Source organism: Balearica regulorum, chromosome 2, assembly GCF_011004875.1.
Source record: "Balearica regulorum gibbericeps isolate bBalReg1 chromosome 2, bBalReg1.pri, whole genome shotgun sequence".
In the NCBI taxonomy this organism is placed as follows: Eukaryota; Metazoa; Chordata; class Aves; order Gruiformes; family Gruidae; genus Balearica; species Balearica regulorum.
This window is the reverse complement of record NC_046185.1, coordinates 82,811,129-82,830,267: the sequence shown is the minus strand read 5'-3', so window position 1 is coordinate 82,830,267 and position 19,139 is coordinate 82,811,129. Positions and strand designations below refer to the sequence as shown.

Sequence of the window (19,139 nt, the reverse complement as noted above, 5' to 3'; positions counted from 1 at the left end):
CAACTCTGTTTCCCATAGCACCTTCATAGACAAACTGATGAAGTACAGACCAGTTAAATGGAGAGTGAGACAAACTGAAAACTCACTAACGTGCCGGGCTCAAACTGTTGTGACCAGCAGCATGAAGTGCACCTGGAGCCCCGTCACTAGTGGTAACCTGGTTGATGGGACCAGAGTGCACCCTCAACAAGTTCACAGATGATACAAAACTGGGAGGAGTGTCTGATACACCAAGGGATTGCTGCCATTTGGATGGACTTCAACAGGATGACAAATGGGTCAACAAGAGCCTCAGGAAGGTAGTTCAACAAAGGAAATGCAGAGTCCTGCAGCTGGGGAGGTATAACCAGCTGGAAAACAGCTTGGCAGAAAGGATCTGGGGGTTCTGGTGTATATCAGGTTCAACATGAGCCAGCAATGTGCCCTCCCGGAAAAGAAGGCCAACCGTATCCCAGCCTGCATCACTGGCAGGAAGCATTGCTCTACTCAGGACGGGTGAGGCTACATCTGAAGTGCCGGGTCCAGATCTGGGCCCCTTGGTACAAGAGAGACATGGACATTCAGAGAGTCCAGTAAAGGGCCATAGAGAAGATAAAGGGATTAGAGCATCTGACACACAAGGAGAGGCTTAGAGAGCTGGGACAGTTTACTCTAGAGAAGAGAGGGCTCAAGGGGTAATCTTATCAATGTGTATAAATACCTGGAGAGGGGAGAGAGGGGAATAGAGAAGGCAGAACTAGACTCGTTTCACTGTCAGACAAGAGAGAATGGGCACAAATTGAAATACAAGCACTTCCATTTAAAAATAAAGCGCTTTTTTTTTTTTTCTCCCCTTTAAATCTACAGATGACTGAACACTAGAACAGGCTTCCCAGAGATGTTGTAATGTCTCCATTTCTGGAAGTGATCAAAAGTCTGACTGCGCATGGTTCTGGGCAACCTATGCTAGTTGACTCTGTTTAGAGCAGTGGGTTGGCTTAGACATCTCCAGAGATGTCACGTCCAGTCTGTGAGTTTGTATACTTCAGGCTTTAAAGTAGACATTGAGATATGGCCGGGAGTTGATTAGGAAACATCCTAATGTAATTTTACTGCCTACGCTGATCTCCACTGGCAGTCTAGTATTGCAGAACAAGAGAGCAATTCCTCAGCAAGAGGCTCTGCAGTAAGAGCACCTATGTTCTCAAACCCTGCTAAGAACAGATGAGGGCCTTCAAGCTTGTTGGCTACAAAAGAGTACAATCAAACATGAACTCAGGGAGGAAGGTCAGCTACTAGATCTTCTTGACATGCAAGAGCATATTGTTAGTTTCAACTTAATGCTAGCAGGGCTAACTGGAATTGAAATCCTTCTGCTCTGAGGCTTTTATTTATACCTCTTTTAGTAAATCCTAAGGTTCCCAAAATTCTAAAAGCATGAGTCGTAGTAGTATAATATCAACAATTTTCACCACATATTTCAGCAATAGCTTATTGTTTCCATCATCTTAGCTTAAAAAAAAAGTTATGTTGATGCCACAAGTAACTTCCTTATAAACTGTCAGAGAAAAGGCAAATGGAATACAGAGAATAGAAATAGTTTTTACTAGGTACCACATAAAAGATGATCTGTTCAGTACTTCTGTTGGTGACCAGCTGTTGCCTTTTGTCTTCCACTCCAGTAGTGAGCTAGATCAAGTACTACCATCATTGTGCCAGTGACAGAACAACAACATATTTCATGATAAGAGCTACGAGCACTGTAAGAAACTCTCAAATACATGCACTTTCTGTTGATCAGTTCCCACAATAGCTTCACTATCTCTCAAGGATGGGATTTTAAATGAAACACTAGTTCTTTAATTGTTACACAATTTAAAAAAAAAACAAAAACAAAAAAACCACCCCAAAATCACAAACAAACCAAAACAAAAAAAAAAAAAACCACCAAAAAACCCCCGAACCTCCAAGTTCCTCTATCCCATGTAGTCACACTTGCACTGAAAGAGGATTGTGTGCAATCTAACAACAAAGTGGTATCAGAGCCTTCAATAGATGGCCTGCTTCTCCACAATGCATGCAGTCATACAAGCAGTAGAAGTCTGGGCTCCCCACGAAGTAACGAGATTACACTTGTAACGTGAAAAGTAGATTTGATCCAAACTCTCCTTCCACTGTCAAACAAGCCTGTGTGACTCTTGATCAAAAGGGGTTTTTCCTTGTTAACTATCATTGATATTATGCCAGTGTTTCTGGCTTCTCCTTTTTCTTTTCTTTCTTAAAAAACAAAAAAGCAAGCAAAAAAAAGACATCTGACCTCATAACTGATGCTTTTGTAATATCACCTGCAAATTTAATTAGTGTTTTTACAGGAACAAAGGAGGAAATCGAGGAAGATAATTTTTAAAATAGATTCACTGAAAAGAGTATTAAAGCACCTTCTTTCAAGTTAGTATGCTGTCTGAGAAGACTGCAGTATAGTATTCCTGAAGCAATTACACACATTTGTACACAGATCCCCAAGAAAGAAAAGTGTCACGTGATTTAAGATGTTGATATCACAAATTTATGTATTGTAGACAGGAATTTCCTGATTCAAAACATGGGCATGAAAGAGAGCTTCCTGTTTCTCTCTTTACTCCAAGAAGGGTCTTTGGAAGGGTTTGCTAGCACAGCCTGCCTGGAATACAGAGCTCCAGGTTAAGTGCTGTACTGCCACGCACACCACTAAAGCAAGGACACGATGGCTACGTAAGTCTAACCACAACTCTTCAGCTCAAGAAAGTCACTATGCCACCTATTTCCAAATGCAAGTTGCTGTATGTTGTACATTTTCACATCTCAATTCTGAAAATGGATGTGTTAGAAAACAAATCCTTCCCCCTGAGCAAAGATCCACTAAAATGAGAGCAATAACTGATATGCCACTATAGATTCCTCTGTTTAAAAGCCCATGCATATAAATAAAACCTGGGGTTGCATTTTCAGCAAACAGTGCTGTTGACCAGAGGAAGGGAAAAGATTCCCACTGCCATGCAGATGTCTACAGTGATTACCCAGTTCAAGTAAGTACAGACATGTGTGTTAAATCTCCATTGGCATGAACAGGTAGTCTTACAACAAGGGGTTCACCTTGGTGGGGTAGGGGAAATGCATACAGGAAAAAAGAAAGAAAGGAAAAACCCAACCAGCAATCTTTGTCTCCATTTACTTGTTTAAGGCAGAGGTCATGAAAGTGTGTAGAGTGAAGAGACCTACTTTGCCAAGAAAGTACTTTTGTTGAGTTTGCATACTGGCACAGAGTTGGAGCCTTTTCCTTAAATCTGTTCAAACACAGCCAACTCAAGCCTTGCCTTTAAGGCAGTACTTGAAACTGTGACTATTCCAGGTTTTCCTACAATTCAGTCTATGTAACACAATCACAACAGCACTTCTTCACACCTACATATAGAAGATACATGAGAGCATTGCTCTGATCAGCACAGTTTAGTCCTGTTTGGTTTTACTTTAGAGCTTCTTGGAGTAAAGACCCTTACTTTGGTCAATACGCAGACCTTACTAATTTCTTGAGAAGAATGGCTGTGTTCCCTGCTGAATTCTCCTTGTGTATGGAGACATCTACCCATACAGACACCACAGTGGCAAGCATGCAAGAGGTGTGATCTATGGTAATGGGGACTTCTTTTATGACCTACAGCATAACATCAAGATGATAGCACCTCCTCTGTGCTTCAACTCCTCCAAGGAGGTCTCACAGAAAACTGTCCTTAATGTGATGTCTATCCTAGAAGGCACGCAGGTAGACTTGGAATTTAGTGAGGGATACAATCAGGCAGAACTAATAGCTTTTCCTCCCGAGGTCAGCTACACTACTAGTACTCAAACTATAAATGCTTCTTGAGTAACAGAGTCCCGCAGCATGTCTATCCAGTCACAACTTAGACATCCATATTCATAGAAAGTGTTGCATATTTCTTTTCCTTATGACCAAGGAACAGACTCTACTGACAGTCCACCACCCATTTTCCAAGTTTAGAAGGTTTTTACTCCTTAATGTTGCCCTAGTTTAGCAAAGCACACATTCTGTATTAAGGAATATAAACATAGCTGACTGCAAAACAAAGAGCAGAAATAAACCACTCGTGCATTTCAGCCTTCAAATGTCATCCACTGCCTTCTGCCAATCACTTTCCTAACACAAACAAGACCCACAAAGAAGCAAACCAATTCCTAGTTAGGAATTGTTCACAGAAGTAGAGAATCCAGAAGTAGCCAAAGGACTAGAAAAACCAGAAAATGAAGTTTGCTGCCGAGATTTGGAGGTTAGCAATTTAAACTTAAAACCACGTAGCCAATTCTGAATATATGTTGATATTTTTCCCACAGGTGATGATACAGTATCAACTTCAGTTGGCATTTTATGAGACCAGTTTGGTAGAAGGACTTTCTTTCAAGAAAACAAAAATACAGTTTCAGTTTAGGAAAGTTACCAAAGCAATCTCATTTCCTTCCTTGCCTGCCGGGAATTGGTGAACAACAGACTAGGACGTGCAAGTCCTGGGCTTCTACTACCTTAGCAGAGAGGGTTCTGCTGGAAGCTTTCCACGTCATGCCGTCGTGGCTCAGCCCCAGCCCCAGCTGAGCCCCAGGCGGCCGCTGGCTCAGCCCTCCCCGGCAGGATGGGGGGCAGAACGGGGAGACAAAGGCGAAGCCCCGGGGCTGGGGTAAGGGCAGCGCACTGGGACGGCAACGGAGAGGGAAACAGCAACGGTACTGAGAACGGAATATACACAATGGGTGACAACACAGGGCAACTTCCAACCCCACACTCAGCCCATGCTCAGACCATCCTGGAGCTGCCCCTCCCCGCCTGGCCCCCTTTTCTGGGGAGCATGACGTCACGTGGTATGCAATAGCACCCCCGGCCAGCTTGGCTCACCTGTCCTGGCTCCTGGTGAAAATTAACTCGATCCTAGCCAGAACCGTGCATCACGAGTACCAAAGTTTATTCAAGCCTCAAACTGGCATCCAGTTAACTTTTTTTTAAAATAAATTTTTAATAAAATGTACAAGAGAAAGAGCATCCAGTTACTTTTGCACTGGCCTGAATCAACCATCCAAACCAAAGATAACTCCCTAGAGTATAGTTAGTTGGTTTATATCTATTAACAAAATAATAATAAAATAAAAAAGACCCTACCTTCCCCTAGAAACATTTTATAAAATGAGTAACATTTCATGAAGTAACATGCATGTGAGCCGCTAGAAAGCTACAGATAATGTCAGCAACTTTGTAAGCCTAAATCTCCACAAATCTGTTACTCTGTATGTGTATATAAACACACATGCCCTGTAGACACACAGAGGCAGGCTTTGGTTTTGTTGGGTTTTGGTTTTGTTTTTTTTTTAAAGAAGAAAATACTGTGGGTTTTTTTTTTTTTTTTTAAAGAAGAAAATACTGTGTTATGAGAAGCCGAAAGCAGCAGCAGCTCAGTTAAGTGCAGTATCCTCCCCCTGCCGTGGGATCTGGACAACAAGCAGCAACATGAGCACTGAGCTTAGAGTAAATTTACTTTTTGAAGACAAACTGAGTAAACACACACACACACACACCCCCCATCCTTTTGCATCACTCAGTTGAAAGTTACATTAAAAAATATCATAAGCGGCATTTATAAAGGTTACTTCTGGTTAGCAGCAGTTGGCCACTGTCAGAGTGCAAATTCACTTTTAGAATCAACATTGCTTGAAGGATTGATGTTTTGAATGTTGCTATCTTTCCTGTCCAAATCTGGCTGTTAAGAGGGCAGTCTCAACACCCTGAATGCAGCAGAGTGAAACAGCTACAGGTAAAACGCAAGAACCAACCCTGGCCAAGCACCAGAAAGCAAAACACGATCCCATAAGTAAGCGCAACACAAAAAGTGCCATTGAGCAGCACCATAATATTTACAGTAGCCCTGCGGAGGGTGTTAAGGTTCAGTTGCAGCTATTGCGCACCGGGGAGGTGTATGAGAGAAGACTAGCCAAACCAGGACAAAAAGACTTCTTGGAGAAGTCTTTCTCAACAGACCACCTGGAAAGGCTCAGAACAGTAAGGAAGACACTGGTAAAAGATACGTGCTAAACTTCATGTTTAACACATCAGACAGTAATGCATAAACACAACTCAGACATCAAAACAAAGTGGGAACAAACTGCACGGCCTAAGAGCCATTTAGCACCTAACTTGATGACACTCTTGATTCTGGGAATCTCATGGGATGGGGGAAAAAAAATAATACCAGAATCAAAAACTGCCCTGGCTGTTGAAGATGTAGTACACAGAGAAGATACCTTGGGGGGGAGAAGGGGGGTGTCATAATTTTGTAATTAAGTATTCAATAAAAGCTAATTACTGTCATTTCCATTCCCTTACACTCATTAAAATATCCTGTGAGGCTCCACGAATTCTAACAACCAGTATAAACCATTGTTTAGGAAGTTGAATCAGAATAGTTTATCAAAATAGCTCACCCATCAGAAATACCATTTCTCTAGTGCAAGACCACCATCTCGTACTGCTTTTCAGACCCAACATGAACACTGCACATGAAATTTATCTACCAATACTTCATGGGGAAACAAATCCTAATGTATGCAAAAGTCTATAGGTCCTTGTGGGATGCCGGACTTACCCAGGCTTGTTGGTGCCGAATACAGGGCCGTTATGACCCAGCAGAAGGGGCCCTGGGGGAGTCCAGCTTGGGCGAGAGCAGGGATTGAGCAACTTGCTTATCTTGCACTGATAAGCACTGGACCTGAACAGGGGCAGGAGATGAGCGATTTGTTCATCTTAACAAGATGCAGCGCCTGACGGGTCTGCTCCTTAATCAACTAAGTGACGCCTGGGGTGAGGGGGAGCCTTCACAGCTTGACCTTACTTTGGTAAAACTAAACAGACCACCGCTCCTCTGTACTGAATGCCTTTGTTCTCTGCCACTTCCCCCCCCCAGCCCCGATCAACTGCACAACAAGCCTTGTTAAGGGCCAATCGACACACAATACCTGACTTAGTCCCACCTCGCCAAAAGTATAAATCTGGCATTTAGAATCCTCTTTTCTGAGGACGAGAACTCCAACTATCCGGACGGGTCGACGGGCCTGGACCTCTCTCCTCCCTAAGCAGGGACGCCTCTTTGGTAAGACTTGCGCCTCTGATTATGTCGGATGTTACCCCGGGAAAACTATCATTAACAAAAGCGCTGAACTATTAACTTGAGCTCAAAATTGTTGCAGTTAGTGCATTTATCAACGGCAATTCCGAACTTTTATATCTGTCGCTTCAATAAATTACCTATTTTTCTTTTTAACTTTGCAAAACTGTTTCAGTGAAAGTCCTTAGTGGGGCTCTGACAGGCAAACGTTGACTCTGATAAGTGGCTGCACACATAACCCTTTAGACATAAACCATTGACCAAGTCTGGGACTAAGACTGGACCTAGCCACACCTAGGCTCCTCTCTGAGAAGGAGTTTAGAAAGCAAGGGGGTCCTTTCTGAACCTCGTGACTCAACAGGAGGGCCTCCCTCAGCCACATATCAGACTTGTACCCTTTCACGCGACAGTCCTGAATAACAGAACTTCTGGATTTAAAAGATTTCCACATGCAACATCTGACGTGTCAGAACACTTGCTACCGCTAAATTAGCAGAGACCTAATCAAAGGCAGCATTTGCAAGGAGTTACTGTGTCCAACAGCACCTTCAAGAAAGAAGACACAAGTATGAAATCTTAGGTCTGTAAAGCAGACCGTAACCATTTCCCCCTGCTGAAGCAGAGATTTAAGAGAGTAGCCAACTCCAAAAAGGGCACAGGCTGACCTATTTCACCACACTGCTGTATGCTGGCAGTCCCTAGAAAGCTTCAGCTACCATACATCAGCTCACACATCATCATAGTTAAAGCCACCTTCATGAGCCATGTTGCCTGTGCTTTGTGGCAACTACATCCCGTGACAGAGGCAGGTTTCTGCACTGGCACTTAACACTAGCAGGACACCAGGAGCTATGCAGGAATTCTCCCTCTGGACAGTTTGTGAATATAAAATGACACAAATAAAAGTTTGGAGAAGGAATATTTTCAAAACCTGAACTGAGTTAAAGCTATTCCCAAAAAGCCTCCATTGAAATCTTTCCAAATTAAATATTCAAAAAGAAAAAAATTAGTTTGTCAGCAAGGCTTGTGATTTAGGAAGGATCTTGATTTCCTTGCCTAAGCTGTCATTTCATCTATTTCTCCCTTGCCATCCTCTGTTCTCCATAGCACCGGGCTCCTGGGTCATATCAAGTCTTTCATGATGCATTTTAGCAGATGAACCAGAGCTGCTGCACACTGTCACCAACCCTCTCTAGACCAGTTTCTGGAAGCAGAAAGGGCAGGAGATACCCAAAAGTTTTATCAACAACTGCAGCAATCTGGACAGTTGACTCATTAAAAAAGACATCCTTTCATAAGGTCTGAACATTGGTATTGTCAAGATGATGTACTATTATTTAGCTGCTCTCAAGTTCGACTGGTTCCCAAGTCTCGCAATTCAATGACAAAGACAAATGCTGAAAAGTTATGGTTATTTTGCAAAGCAGCCATTCCATCTCAATGCCACAGCTTCCCTTTGTATGTAAGAACACAGATTGCTCTGCTGGCTCATGTCATAAAGCCAATTTTCTTATAAACCAGATACCTGTGATTTTAAAGTCCTCCCCCTCAGCTTGTAGAAACAAAAGTGTCTCAGGTGGTAAGAGGGACAGTGGTCAGTCACCTTTTCCCAAAGAAAGCGGGTAGATGCCAGCTGCTCTCCCTCCAGCAGCAGGCTCTGACCAGCCCCCACCTAGCCTCGAGCCCAGCACACTCAAGGTTATTCTGTGCAGAATTGTTATAAAACCTGATTTTTGATAGCTTCTGTGACAACAGGCTGCTCCTTCTGCTATCAGATATGAGGTAGGCATGCCTCCTCTTATTTAAAAAGTCAAGCAAAGAACTAGATCAATGACAGTAAGGTCATTGGTTTATCCCTGAGGCAAAGGAGCGAAGGACAACAATAAGCACTCTCACTGAGGTCACTGATGATACGCTTCCGCTGCACAGGTGCGAGCCTTACAAGAACTGCTCCATGACCAAATGGATTCCTTGCTCCAGTGATCTATTCCCTTCAGTTGTGCTCAAACACAAGTGCCAGAACTTATTCAGAAAGACGAACTTCAAGCTGTAGCACTTCAGTCAGAATCTACCGCACACTATGATAAAACTGAAATCTCAAGCTCTTTCTTTTTCTAGGTAAACAAGCATTGAGAAATCATCTCCCTCACAGAAACATTTTAAAAGGCCAAATGAAAACAGGGGAAATAAACTTTATTTAATAATTTTCTTTTAAAAAGAAGTAAACTCAGTAGACAATTTGGATGTTATAATTTTAATTTTTTTAAATGAGTGTTGTGTTCATATCCCATCTGCATGACATGTTATCAAAAAAGCAATTTTATTCACATTTAACCTTTGTTTAGAGCAAGTTTTAGCCTATTTAAAAAAAAAAATTAAAAGTTTTAAAAAAATTACATTTGTGGAAAACAGATCTACTCAAAGATGCTAGGAGTTATTCACCAGGCTTTGTAAACAAACTAATTTAAACTCCTCGAACATGCAACTCTCCTGTCCATCTTAATATGGCAATTGTAGCTTCCAATAAAATTCTATTCAATAAAGCCTTGGACTAGAAAATAAATAAACAAAAGGCAGCACAGTGTAGTTAATGTGATTAGTCACAAACACTTAGACAGCTGCCTGAGATTATTACTCACATAGTGTATATGTGAATGTCAAAAAGTTGTCTAGTACTGATAAGTGTAACAATGTAACAATCCATGCAAAACATTTATTACTAGGGAATTATGTTATCTCATGTTTTAGAAGTGGTGTCTTGAGCAGGAGTTATCCTTGCCCTAAGGGATCTCTTCAGCTTTGAGATGAGAAGCAGTTTGGGCAACTTCCTGATGCTCCGCAGTTTCACAGCAGATGGGAAGGCTGTATGAAAAACAACAGCCATTTTAAAAACCATTTGTAGTTGACTGTCCGAAATCTCACCTAAGATACTAGCAAGCAGCAAATGAGAAGGCAGCATTCAGGACGTTTCATCATCCCTAAAATGGCATACCATAGTACAGTGTTAGCCTACAAAGCCCACTGTGCTGAAACCTATGTACCACATACCTAACCACAGGTGCTGCTCTGAACACTATCGACCCAGATATTCGGGTTGCTCCTAAGGCACACAGCAATTGGGTGTTTCCTCAGTGCTACTCCTCCGCCCGGGATCAGTCACATCCTGTTAAAAAGCAACTTTTTACAGTGATTAAGCAGTTCAGTTGCCAAAGGCACCCGAAGCCCCAGCAGCTTATGAAAAGAAGGCTTCCCTTTATCAGATTTAGCTTTGTTCTCCTCTGCATCACCCAGAAAGAAAGCAGCAAACAAGAGCTTCTCCAAGTGTCACAGTAATTAACGACATGCAGAAGCTGCCAAGGAACTCAGATCCATGAGCACACTAGTGATGCATGGAATGAATTACCCAAATTGAAAGACCAAAGTTTTGACCAGGGGGTTTTGGGAATTTTTTTAATTTAAATTTATTTTATTTTAAAACCAGTATTCTACCTATTTCTCAACCCAGGTAATGGTCTGTACTGCAAAAATTAATTTGCCACATGTAGTCTGCATTCCCAGGATCCAGCCTCCACTCTGAATGGATGAAAGAGGTGAATTAATTAAGAATATCCTACTGGCACTGATCCTCCTCTTCTTCACAGTTTCTATCGAGTAGTTCTGGAACAGTAAAGCCCACTTCCACTTCACTGAGGCCTCCAGAAGACTCCTTGTCCATCACATTCCTCCCCCAAAATTGTACATGAATTGAAGCAAGTATTCCTCTGAACTCACAGGGAAGCAGCCATGCCTTCCTATCACCACGCTAACCACTCCTCAGCAAAACAGTTTTTTGCAACTGACCCTTTCAACTCTGGGGACAAACTAAGACTTCTCCCTTCAGGAGGAATCCAAAGAGGCTTTGATCACAACATCCAGGTTCACCCCATTTATGCAGAAGTTATTCTAGCGATGGTATCAAGTGAGTGAAACCTCACAACAGTGAGAATATCTTTAGCTTAAAGCTTCCGACTTCTACAATGCTTCCGAAAGTGGAGCTCATTTGGCAATAAATGAAAGGAACTGCAGAATCTGCTCGAGGAGTAGTGTTTTCCCCCTTTCCTTTTTACAATCTTCATGCATATTTTGGATGTGAGAGAGGTGTATTCTTTGGCAGTTGCCTTCTGGACTCCCAAAGAATTGAGCAGACCATCTCTGTCGCTCCACCCACAAGCCCTCAACAACAACAAAAAAAAAAGGGGGGGGGGGGGAATGTAGTGATCCTATGTAGTGGCCCAATACTATGAGGGGACGGTATATATCCTATAGAGTTTCCCAAATACTAGGAGGGCAACACATATATGAAACAAATAAAAGTTAAAGAAAGCTTAGAACTAGCTGGCAGGAAGACAAGCTTTCTGTACTCGCCTGAGTAAGAAGTCAGCTTGCCTGCCACCAGCTGACTGTTCCAGTAGTCCTTCACACCAGCAGCAAAGCAGCTGAAATTCATCCCTGATGCAACTCCAGAGAGACTAATAGGTTTCCACAAGAATGAATCAGGCCCTGTATATCTAAAACCAAACCCACTAAAGTTTCACTGAAGCGAAATTGCAGGAGTACAATCTATGGATAACAGCTGGAGAACATTAACTCTCCCCCTCCTCTTTCCTGGGGTTAATTTTTTTTTTTTTTTTCTGTTCAGACAGGAAGCAGTCATATAGCATACTGCATAATATAAGGATCCTGGGATATAAAGACAAGTAGAAAAGGATTACAAAGAGCGCTCTAAAAAGCTTTTAGCAAAGTTACGCTGCCATAACCCCTGAGCTGCCTCCACATTGTAAGCCACACCGCTACCCCTACATCATGAATCGAGACAGCAGTTACCTCCCACCTATTTTATTTATTTTTTTTAATGTATAATTAAAGGTATTTTGAGGGTCTCAGCGCAGCGGAAGCCCGAGGGCCGTGTCCTGGTTCCCAGCGGGGGTCGGCCCGATATGAGGCCGGGGGGGGGGGGGTACCCGGGCGAGAGGCGCCGCGGCGGGGTACCCCGCCGCGGCGCCTCTCGCCCGGGTACCCCCCCCCCAACCGGGGAGACCTCCGCTACTGCCCCAGCACCCCTCTTTTCCCCCCCCCCACGACTCACCCTCGCTGCCGTACTGCTTGCCATTGTTCGCGCCCATCCTGCCGGCTTCATGCTCGCCGCCTCCTTCCCACGCCGCCGCGCAGCATCTCTACCGCGGAGGCGCCGAGTGACCGCGGATGCTGGAGTGGAACCGGGGTAGAAGGGTTGGGGGAACCCTAGGAGTTTTTACGACGACATGTCCAAAGCAGCCCTACAACTTCTTCCGCTTCTTCTCGGGTGGCTGACACCCTCCCTTCCCCCCCCCTCAAAAAAAAAAAAAAAATTAAAAGAAAAAAAAAAGAGAGGGAAAGAATTAAAAATGCGATGTATCGGGGCGCCTTCCCCGCCCCGGTTTCCAGCCGGGGTGTCAGGGCAAGGGAGGCGGCTCCAGTTATAATCCACAAGCGGGACGGGCGGGATGACCCCCGGGCTCAGGCTCCACCGCCCCGCGGCCGGCGCTGAGGGCTCCTCCGGTACTTCCGCGCCTCTCCGCCTTCCTCCTCCTCCTCGCAGCCCCGCTGCTGCTGCTGCCTCCCCCGGGAAGCCGCCGCCAGCCACTTGTTGCCCGGGGAAGGGAGGAAGAGGAGAGCCGCCGCCGCAGACTTTTGTTAGCGGCAGGCGCCTCCTCCCGGCGCCCAGTACCGCCGGGCCGGGGGGAGGGATGAAGGGAGGGCGGGAGGGATGGAGGATGGAGCCGTGAGCCGGCCCCGGCCTTTAAAGACACAGCGGCTCCCCCCGCGACTCCCTCCCTGCCTCTCCCAGTTTCGCCCCCGGCCGCGGGCCGCCCCAGCCGGTGATGCCCCAGCGGAGCACCCCGGGGGCCGCCCGGCCCGGCCTTCCTGCCCTTCTCCTTGCAGCGGTCTGCTCCAGCCCCGGGCCCGCCGTCCTCCCGCCCTCCTCGGCTCTCCCCCGGCCGTGCCCCGGCGGGGGGTTTGCTGGGCCCTCCCGGGTTGCCCCCCGCGGGGCGGGCTCACGGCCGAGCCCCGAAGCTCACCGTGAAGGCAGCGGGGGGTGCAACGGGGCTGTGCAGCATCCCACCGTCCAGGACGGGGCTGTTTGCCCGGGTGTCCTTCCGATGGTTAGACGCTGCGGGTCGGGCACCTTCGTGGCACCCTCCAACCCTCTGCCACCCACAGAAGCTGTCAGAAATTCGCTCTGTGTACAAGGAAGCGGCACAGGTCTACCTGTCGCTCCCTGCTTCTCCGGAGTTCGAGCTGTTTTCTCCTTTGCAAATAGCCTTCCCGCAGACACTCAGCTTCACTGAATCACTCCTGGCCTTTGTCACCACATGGAAGAAAAAAGCCCAACTGTTTAACATCTCCAAACTAGCTCTTCAGGTATCCTATAGTGCTGGTGCTTTGAGATGAGATGTTTCTATTTAATTCAGCTTTCTTAAAAACCAGCTGCTTCTTTCACCCCAAAAGACAGACTCTAATGCTCAAGAGCATGGGGATTGCCATGAAATCAGAAGCAATATATGCCCATTCAGCTCAAACGTTAGGGCTGTTATTACAAACTCTGACAGGGACCTACCTACCGTTGCCAATGTCATCTCACAGAACGTTACGTACCTGAAACAGTGGAGTATGCTCAGCGGTGTGAGGGACAGCACTGATGGGGTAAGGGCCTTTCCGAGGGCCCCCCACCCTAACGACAGAACTGGGGATCACGGTTTTCGCTACTGCAGGGGAGTTCGCAGTGCTTCTGCCTGGCAAAAGGGGCTGGGTGACGAGAGGTACCCTCATATGGATGTGAGGGTAAACTGCCTGTGCGAATGGGTTAATACCCGAAACTACCAGTCCTGAGAGGATGCTTGGCCCCAAAGGGATAACACTGAAACAACAAAAATAGCGACAATGAAGTTTGCTCAAGATGACTATTACGCAGATTAATCAGGGGTTACCAACAAGATTTTTGGAAAAGAGATTGAAAAGAAGTAAAAAAGAAGAATGAAAGTTTGCGATAGGTGGAGAGAGACATCTTGGAGCAGACACAGAGCAGCAGTCCAACCTGGTTTGGCACTGCCAAACGTCACCCCACAGGCATCTGGCCTCTGCCTTGGCCTGATGGCACCCGCCCTCTGCCTGGTGGCAGTTTGGGGTGTGGCGAGTGGGGACCCACACCCCAGGTGTGCGGGGGTACTTGTGGCACATGCATTAGCCAGTCATAGGGAGCAGCACAGGCATGCGTAAATACTCCTAAAATGTGGGTTAGGCAGGTACCTGCAGGAGGTGTGTGTGAATAGGGGGACCCACACCCCCAGAAGAGGGGTGTGTGCTTGTAACCCACACAGCCTGGGGGGCGGTGTGCCCTCAGCCAAGTGTGTGTGAGACTAGGAGCCTTTAGGATTAGTTATAGAGGGGTCTTTAGAAGTTTATAGCTGTTTACTATCATTTTGCAAGTCTCTACTATTGTGGTTGATGTGTCGTATTGTTGATACTGATCCTCAGGGTGCAGCTCACTGATTGCCAGGTCATTGCATGTCCTTATTAAAAAGACAAAAACGCTTTAATCCTGGTTTGATTTAAACTATGAGTCGAGCAGTTTTCCCTGCACCACACTATGTTCTTATGTACAAACCCCCCCGTCTTCCTAAATATATCACAGCACACACTAGACAATTACTGAGCAAATTACATCTTTGTCAACATATGCAAATGCCATATGAAACTGCAGAGGCGAAAGCATCAACACTGACAGCACTACAGAGAAAGTTTCCAAAACCTGAAGTTTTGAGGATGGGAGGTTAACTTCAAAAGAAAAATGTGCATTTTCATTAAGAGGTGGGCTAATTACCTGAACTGAATCCTGGTTTCGGCTGAGATATCCTGGTAGCTGATATAATGCTGTGTTTTGGATTTAGGATGAGAATAGTGTTGATTGATAACACACTGATGTTTTAGTTGTTGCTAAGTAATGCTTATAGTAAGTCAAGGACTTTTCAGGTTCCTATGCTCTGCCAGCGAGGAAGTGCACAAGAAGTGGAGAGGGGGCACAGCCAGGACAGCTGACCCAAAGTGGCCAAAGGGATATTCCATACCATGTGACATCATGCTCAGTATATAAACCAGGGGGCGGATCACTGCCCAGGGACAGGCTGGGCATCAGTCAGCGGGTGGCGAGCAACTGCAGTATACATCACTCATTTTGCAAATAATAATAGTATTAGTATTAGTGATAATAATAATTCCTTTGCTGTCTTATTAAACTGTCTCTATCTCCACCCACGCATTTTACTTTTTCTTCCGATTCTCCTGCCCATCCCACCAGGGGGTGGAAGACGAGTAAGTGAGCTGCTGTGTGGTGCTGAGCTGCTGACTGGGGTTAAACCACGACAAACTGAAATGAGTACCAGCAGCACAGATGACTGACAAGTAATCAGGCAATGTTAATTAGGCTCTAATGCCATCAGATACTGGTCATTAATGCTTCTACTTGTGCAAAAGTTTTGGTCCGGATTCAAGATGACTACACACATGCTTCAGTTCTCAAAAATCAGTGAAGGTCTGAAGAAAAGATTGCCTCCTGGGGTCAGACTCAGCAAATGACCATCCTAGTTTTTTTGAAAGTTAGTCTGAAAATATAGTTTTCTGTAATCAAAGGTTAATTTCTAACTGCTGATAGTAAACCAACTTTGTACTGTGCCAAGGCAGGCAGGCTTTGACACAAGTGTTTGCTTTCAACATCCTCTGTTTTCTTTTTGAGAGCTACCTGTTCAGGGAGTGGGGGAGAAGCAATCTGCCTTCTGTAAAACGGTAGAAGATTATGGTGCAAGGTTAATGTTTGCCTTACTTACAGGCCTACAGACTGCCAACAAAGACATACAACCAAGTACTTTATTACCTGCTGTGTGGCTTGTAGGGTTTGAAAAACCCACCCCAAACACTTCCTAGGAGCTCACCTGGAGAGAGCAGGATGCAAAAGAACAAAAAACTAGGGCTTTCTATGGCGCAGCAGCCTACCTCTGCCACTCAAGCCCTCACCTCCATCTCAGCGATGGGGAGATGTGGCTGCTACACCCAGCCATGCCACCCTCCCCCCAGCCAGTACTGCGGGTCAGTGCAGTCCCCAGCTGCGGGAGAGCACATGCAGGCTGAACCCCACACGTGTCCCCACTCCGCGTGCAGCCCAGCTGTGGGCTTAATCTTAGTCTGAAACACAGTGACGGGAGTAGCCACTGCAAACGGCTCCCTAGGCAACCTCTCAGCTCCTCATGGCACGTCGTGTGCTCTGCATCCCGAGGCGGTCAACCACCTGAAAGGTTTCCCGTGTGGGTGATAGGGACGGGAAGGCCAGCGATCCCACTTCTAACCCCTAGAAAGCTGTGCATTTGTTGCAGCAGCCGGTCTTGCACATAAAAGAGAAATTTCTTAGACCCATTGGAAACATAACCTCACATAGACCCAAGCGCATAGCTGTACGTCAATAAGTTTACAAGAGTCAGAAAGAACATGAGAAGGAGTACAGCAGCTTCCATCCAAACTCAAAATGCGAGGTACCACAACTAAAATGAATCCCTTTGCCAAGGAGCATTTTTAAGAATAGCATAGGCTGGTGCTTTGTGAGATACGAAGTTCAGCTGTTGAGGGAGCTCTGTAAAGAATAAAGACATTAGACAAACAAGTTACCACTCTGTCAAGTTTATGGTATAAACCTCAGGAATGTTCTGACATTACAGAACCAAAAGGAAAGGAAAAAAAAAAACCCACCAAAAAAACCCCAACCCTAAAAAAAAACACCTTTACCAAAAACCAGAAAAAAAGCCTAGAGAGGAAAGAACATCTTGGTTTAGGAGATCTGAATTTCTCAATTCAGCTTTCAGATGAAGGACTGAGTATTTCTGCTTGACATCTCATTACACTTTTTCTAGAGGAGAATGAGATGGAGAGCACATGGAGAAGCAGTGAAGCACCAAACTCATTTTGGTACAAAGACATAAAACTCTCAGCAGAAACGTATTTGTCACAGATGATATTCCTGACAATGGGTAACCCTTTTGTGTGAGGCATTTAGGACAGTCAATCTTGGGGCTTCATAAGCCCGAAAGCGTCAGCATGAACAGAGAAGTTGGGAAATGCTACTTCAAAGAGGACCTACCAGTTTCAACTCAGACTGAGTCATCGTATAGCCATTCGGTATTTACCAAACGCTTGGTTCATTGTGGGATTCGCTGTGGGAGTCTGGGAGGCCTATTATGCATAGCCATATGGTTTGGGACTTAGTACCATTATGGTGCCTGTGGATGAGGCCTAAGAAGATATTTTCAGAGAAGTTTCACTCATTCTTGGCAAACTTATGTAGTAGTCGGGTTTTTGGGTTTTTTTCTCCTTGTCTTCCAGTTGGTCAATACCTTATGTGTTGAGACTATTCAGCCTGAACTACAAACATAGTTATTTATATATAAATTCAAAGGACTGGTGGGAGTCTCTTGGCTGTGACTGAGTTAAGCTCCCTGAACCACATCATATAATTCCTCTGTGAAACATTTTACAATAACCCTTTAAGATACCCTAGCCTTCAAAATGGAGAAAAGAATCTGAAAGCACATCAGTTTTGCTGTCTTCTCAGCGATCCAAAGCAGATGAAGTGCTTTCTGTAAGGACAAGAATAACTTTTGGATTTGTTGCCTCTTAATATAAGCAGTATGAGCCCACCTAAGAGGGAAGGAGGTGGAGTACTATCAACTACTGTCTTTGCAATACTGGGAAAGATCCATCGTTATATGAGATGTGCCTTCCTACTTTTTGCCATTTTCCTTCTTCATGAAGAGACATCAGTGCATTTTTCTTAGACTTGTATCCTGTCCCAGCAAGAGGAACTTAGAAATTATGAGGGCTGAGGAAGAACAAGCAAGCTATGGACCAAAATGTTTCTATTTGGATGTGTTGCTACAATCATTCCTGGGAGTGTTTGTATTACATCTCTATTCATTATGGGCCTCCCTCTGTGGTGCATTATATGTCTCATGATGCACCGTTTTTCTATTCCATGAATAAAACCACAGTGATTTTGGAAGAAGTAGCCAAACAAAGGGTTCTGGATAAAGAAAAAAAAAAGTATAAAAAATTTGAAAGCAATGGAACTATTTCCATAAGGCATCATCACAGCAATTCCAAGACTAAATATTTTGGCTCTGGAATTTTTGCCACAGTTGGTTTTGGTGGGGTTTTTTCTCTTCAGTTTTAGTCTAAGCTTTCCTGTTTGAAATAATAATAAGCAAAAATAAAAAACTTCCAGCTCCTTCAGCTTTATGTCGAACTTCAGTTTAAAAGCTGTTTGTAACCCAGGCCTTCAAATTCCACCAACAAATCTAAGACTACTTTCCTATTTGGTATAGGAAGCTTTGATTTTTCATACTTGAGACATTCTAAGCATTTGTTTTCACACACTGTATTTAAATAAAATTATGAAAAAAATTAGTATCTTTTTAAAGACAGCAGAAGCCAAGTAATATTTTTCTAATTAATTCTACTTTTACATCACCATGTTCAAATGGCTGCATATATTTTGTGAACACTTTGTGATAATATCTGTGTTGACTGCTTTTGGGCGTTCTAAAGTGAAAAAGAGTCCAAAAGAAATTTGACTAATAAGTTGCTGGCAACTTAAAGCAATTATCAAAAGCACATGGTTTTATTAACTACAAAACGATCCATTAATACTATCTACCTCCTAAAGAAGGGGGGGGGGGGGGGAAGTAATCTAAGTTGTCTTCATCATTATAGATAAAAGTTATGTCCTCACTGCCATGTAACTTGAGAGTATGTGCCATTTTATCATTAGTAGCCTTACTACAAGTATGAGTGACTTGACCTACATGGCTAAAAAGCTGCAGGATCTAAGGATAGCTCCAGTTGTAT

At 44.5% G+C, this 19,139-nt stretch overlaps 1 protein-coding gene across 3 annotated transcripts in view; it reads right to left on the bottom strand.

Moving 5' to 3' along the window:
• FBXL7 (F-box and leucine rich repeat protein 7) overlaps positions 1-12,932 on the bottom strand; it is a 199,423-nt gene extending 186,491 nt beyond the window's left edge. Inside the window, exons 1-2 of one of the 3 annotated variants that reach the window (XM_075744840.1) lie at positions 12,301-12,931; positions 9,896-10,037 (exon numbers count right to left, since the gene is read on the bottom strand). Coding sequence is in view for 2 of the 3 variants with exons in the window: in XM_075744839.1 (XP_075600954.1) it covers positions 12,301-12,337 (37 nt within the window). In the remaining variant the exon portion in view is untranslated. Of the gene's footprint in view, positions 1-9,895; positions 10,038-12,300 lie in introns of all 3 variants that reach the window. The other 2 variants (XM_075744839.1, XM_075744838.1) reach the window with 2 other exon arrangements.
• Between the last annotated feature and the right edge of the window lie 6,207 nt (positions 12,933-19,139).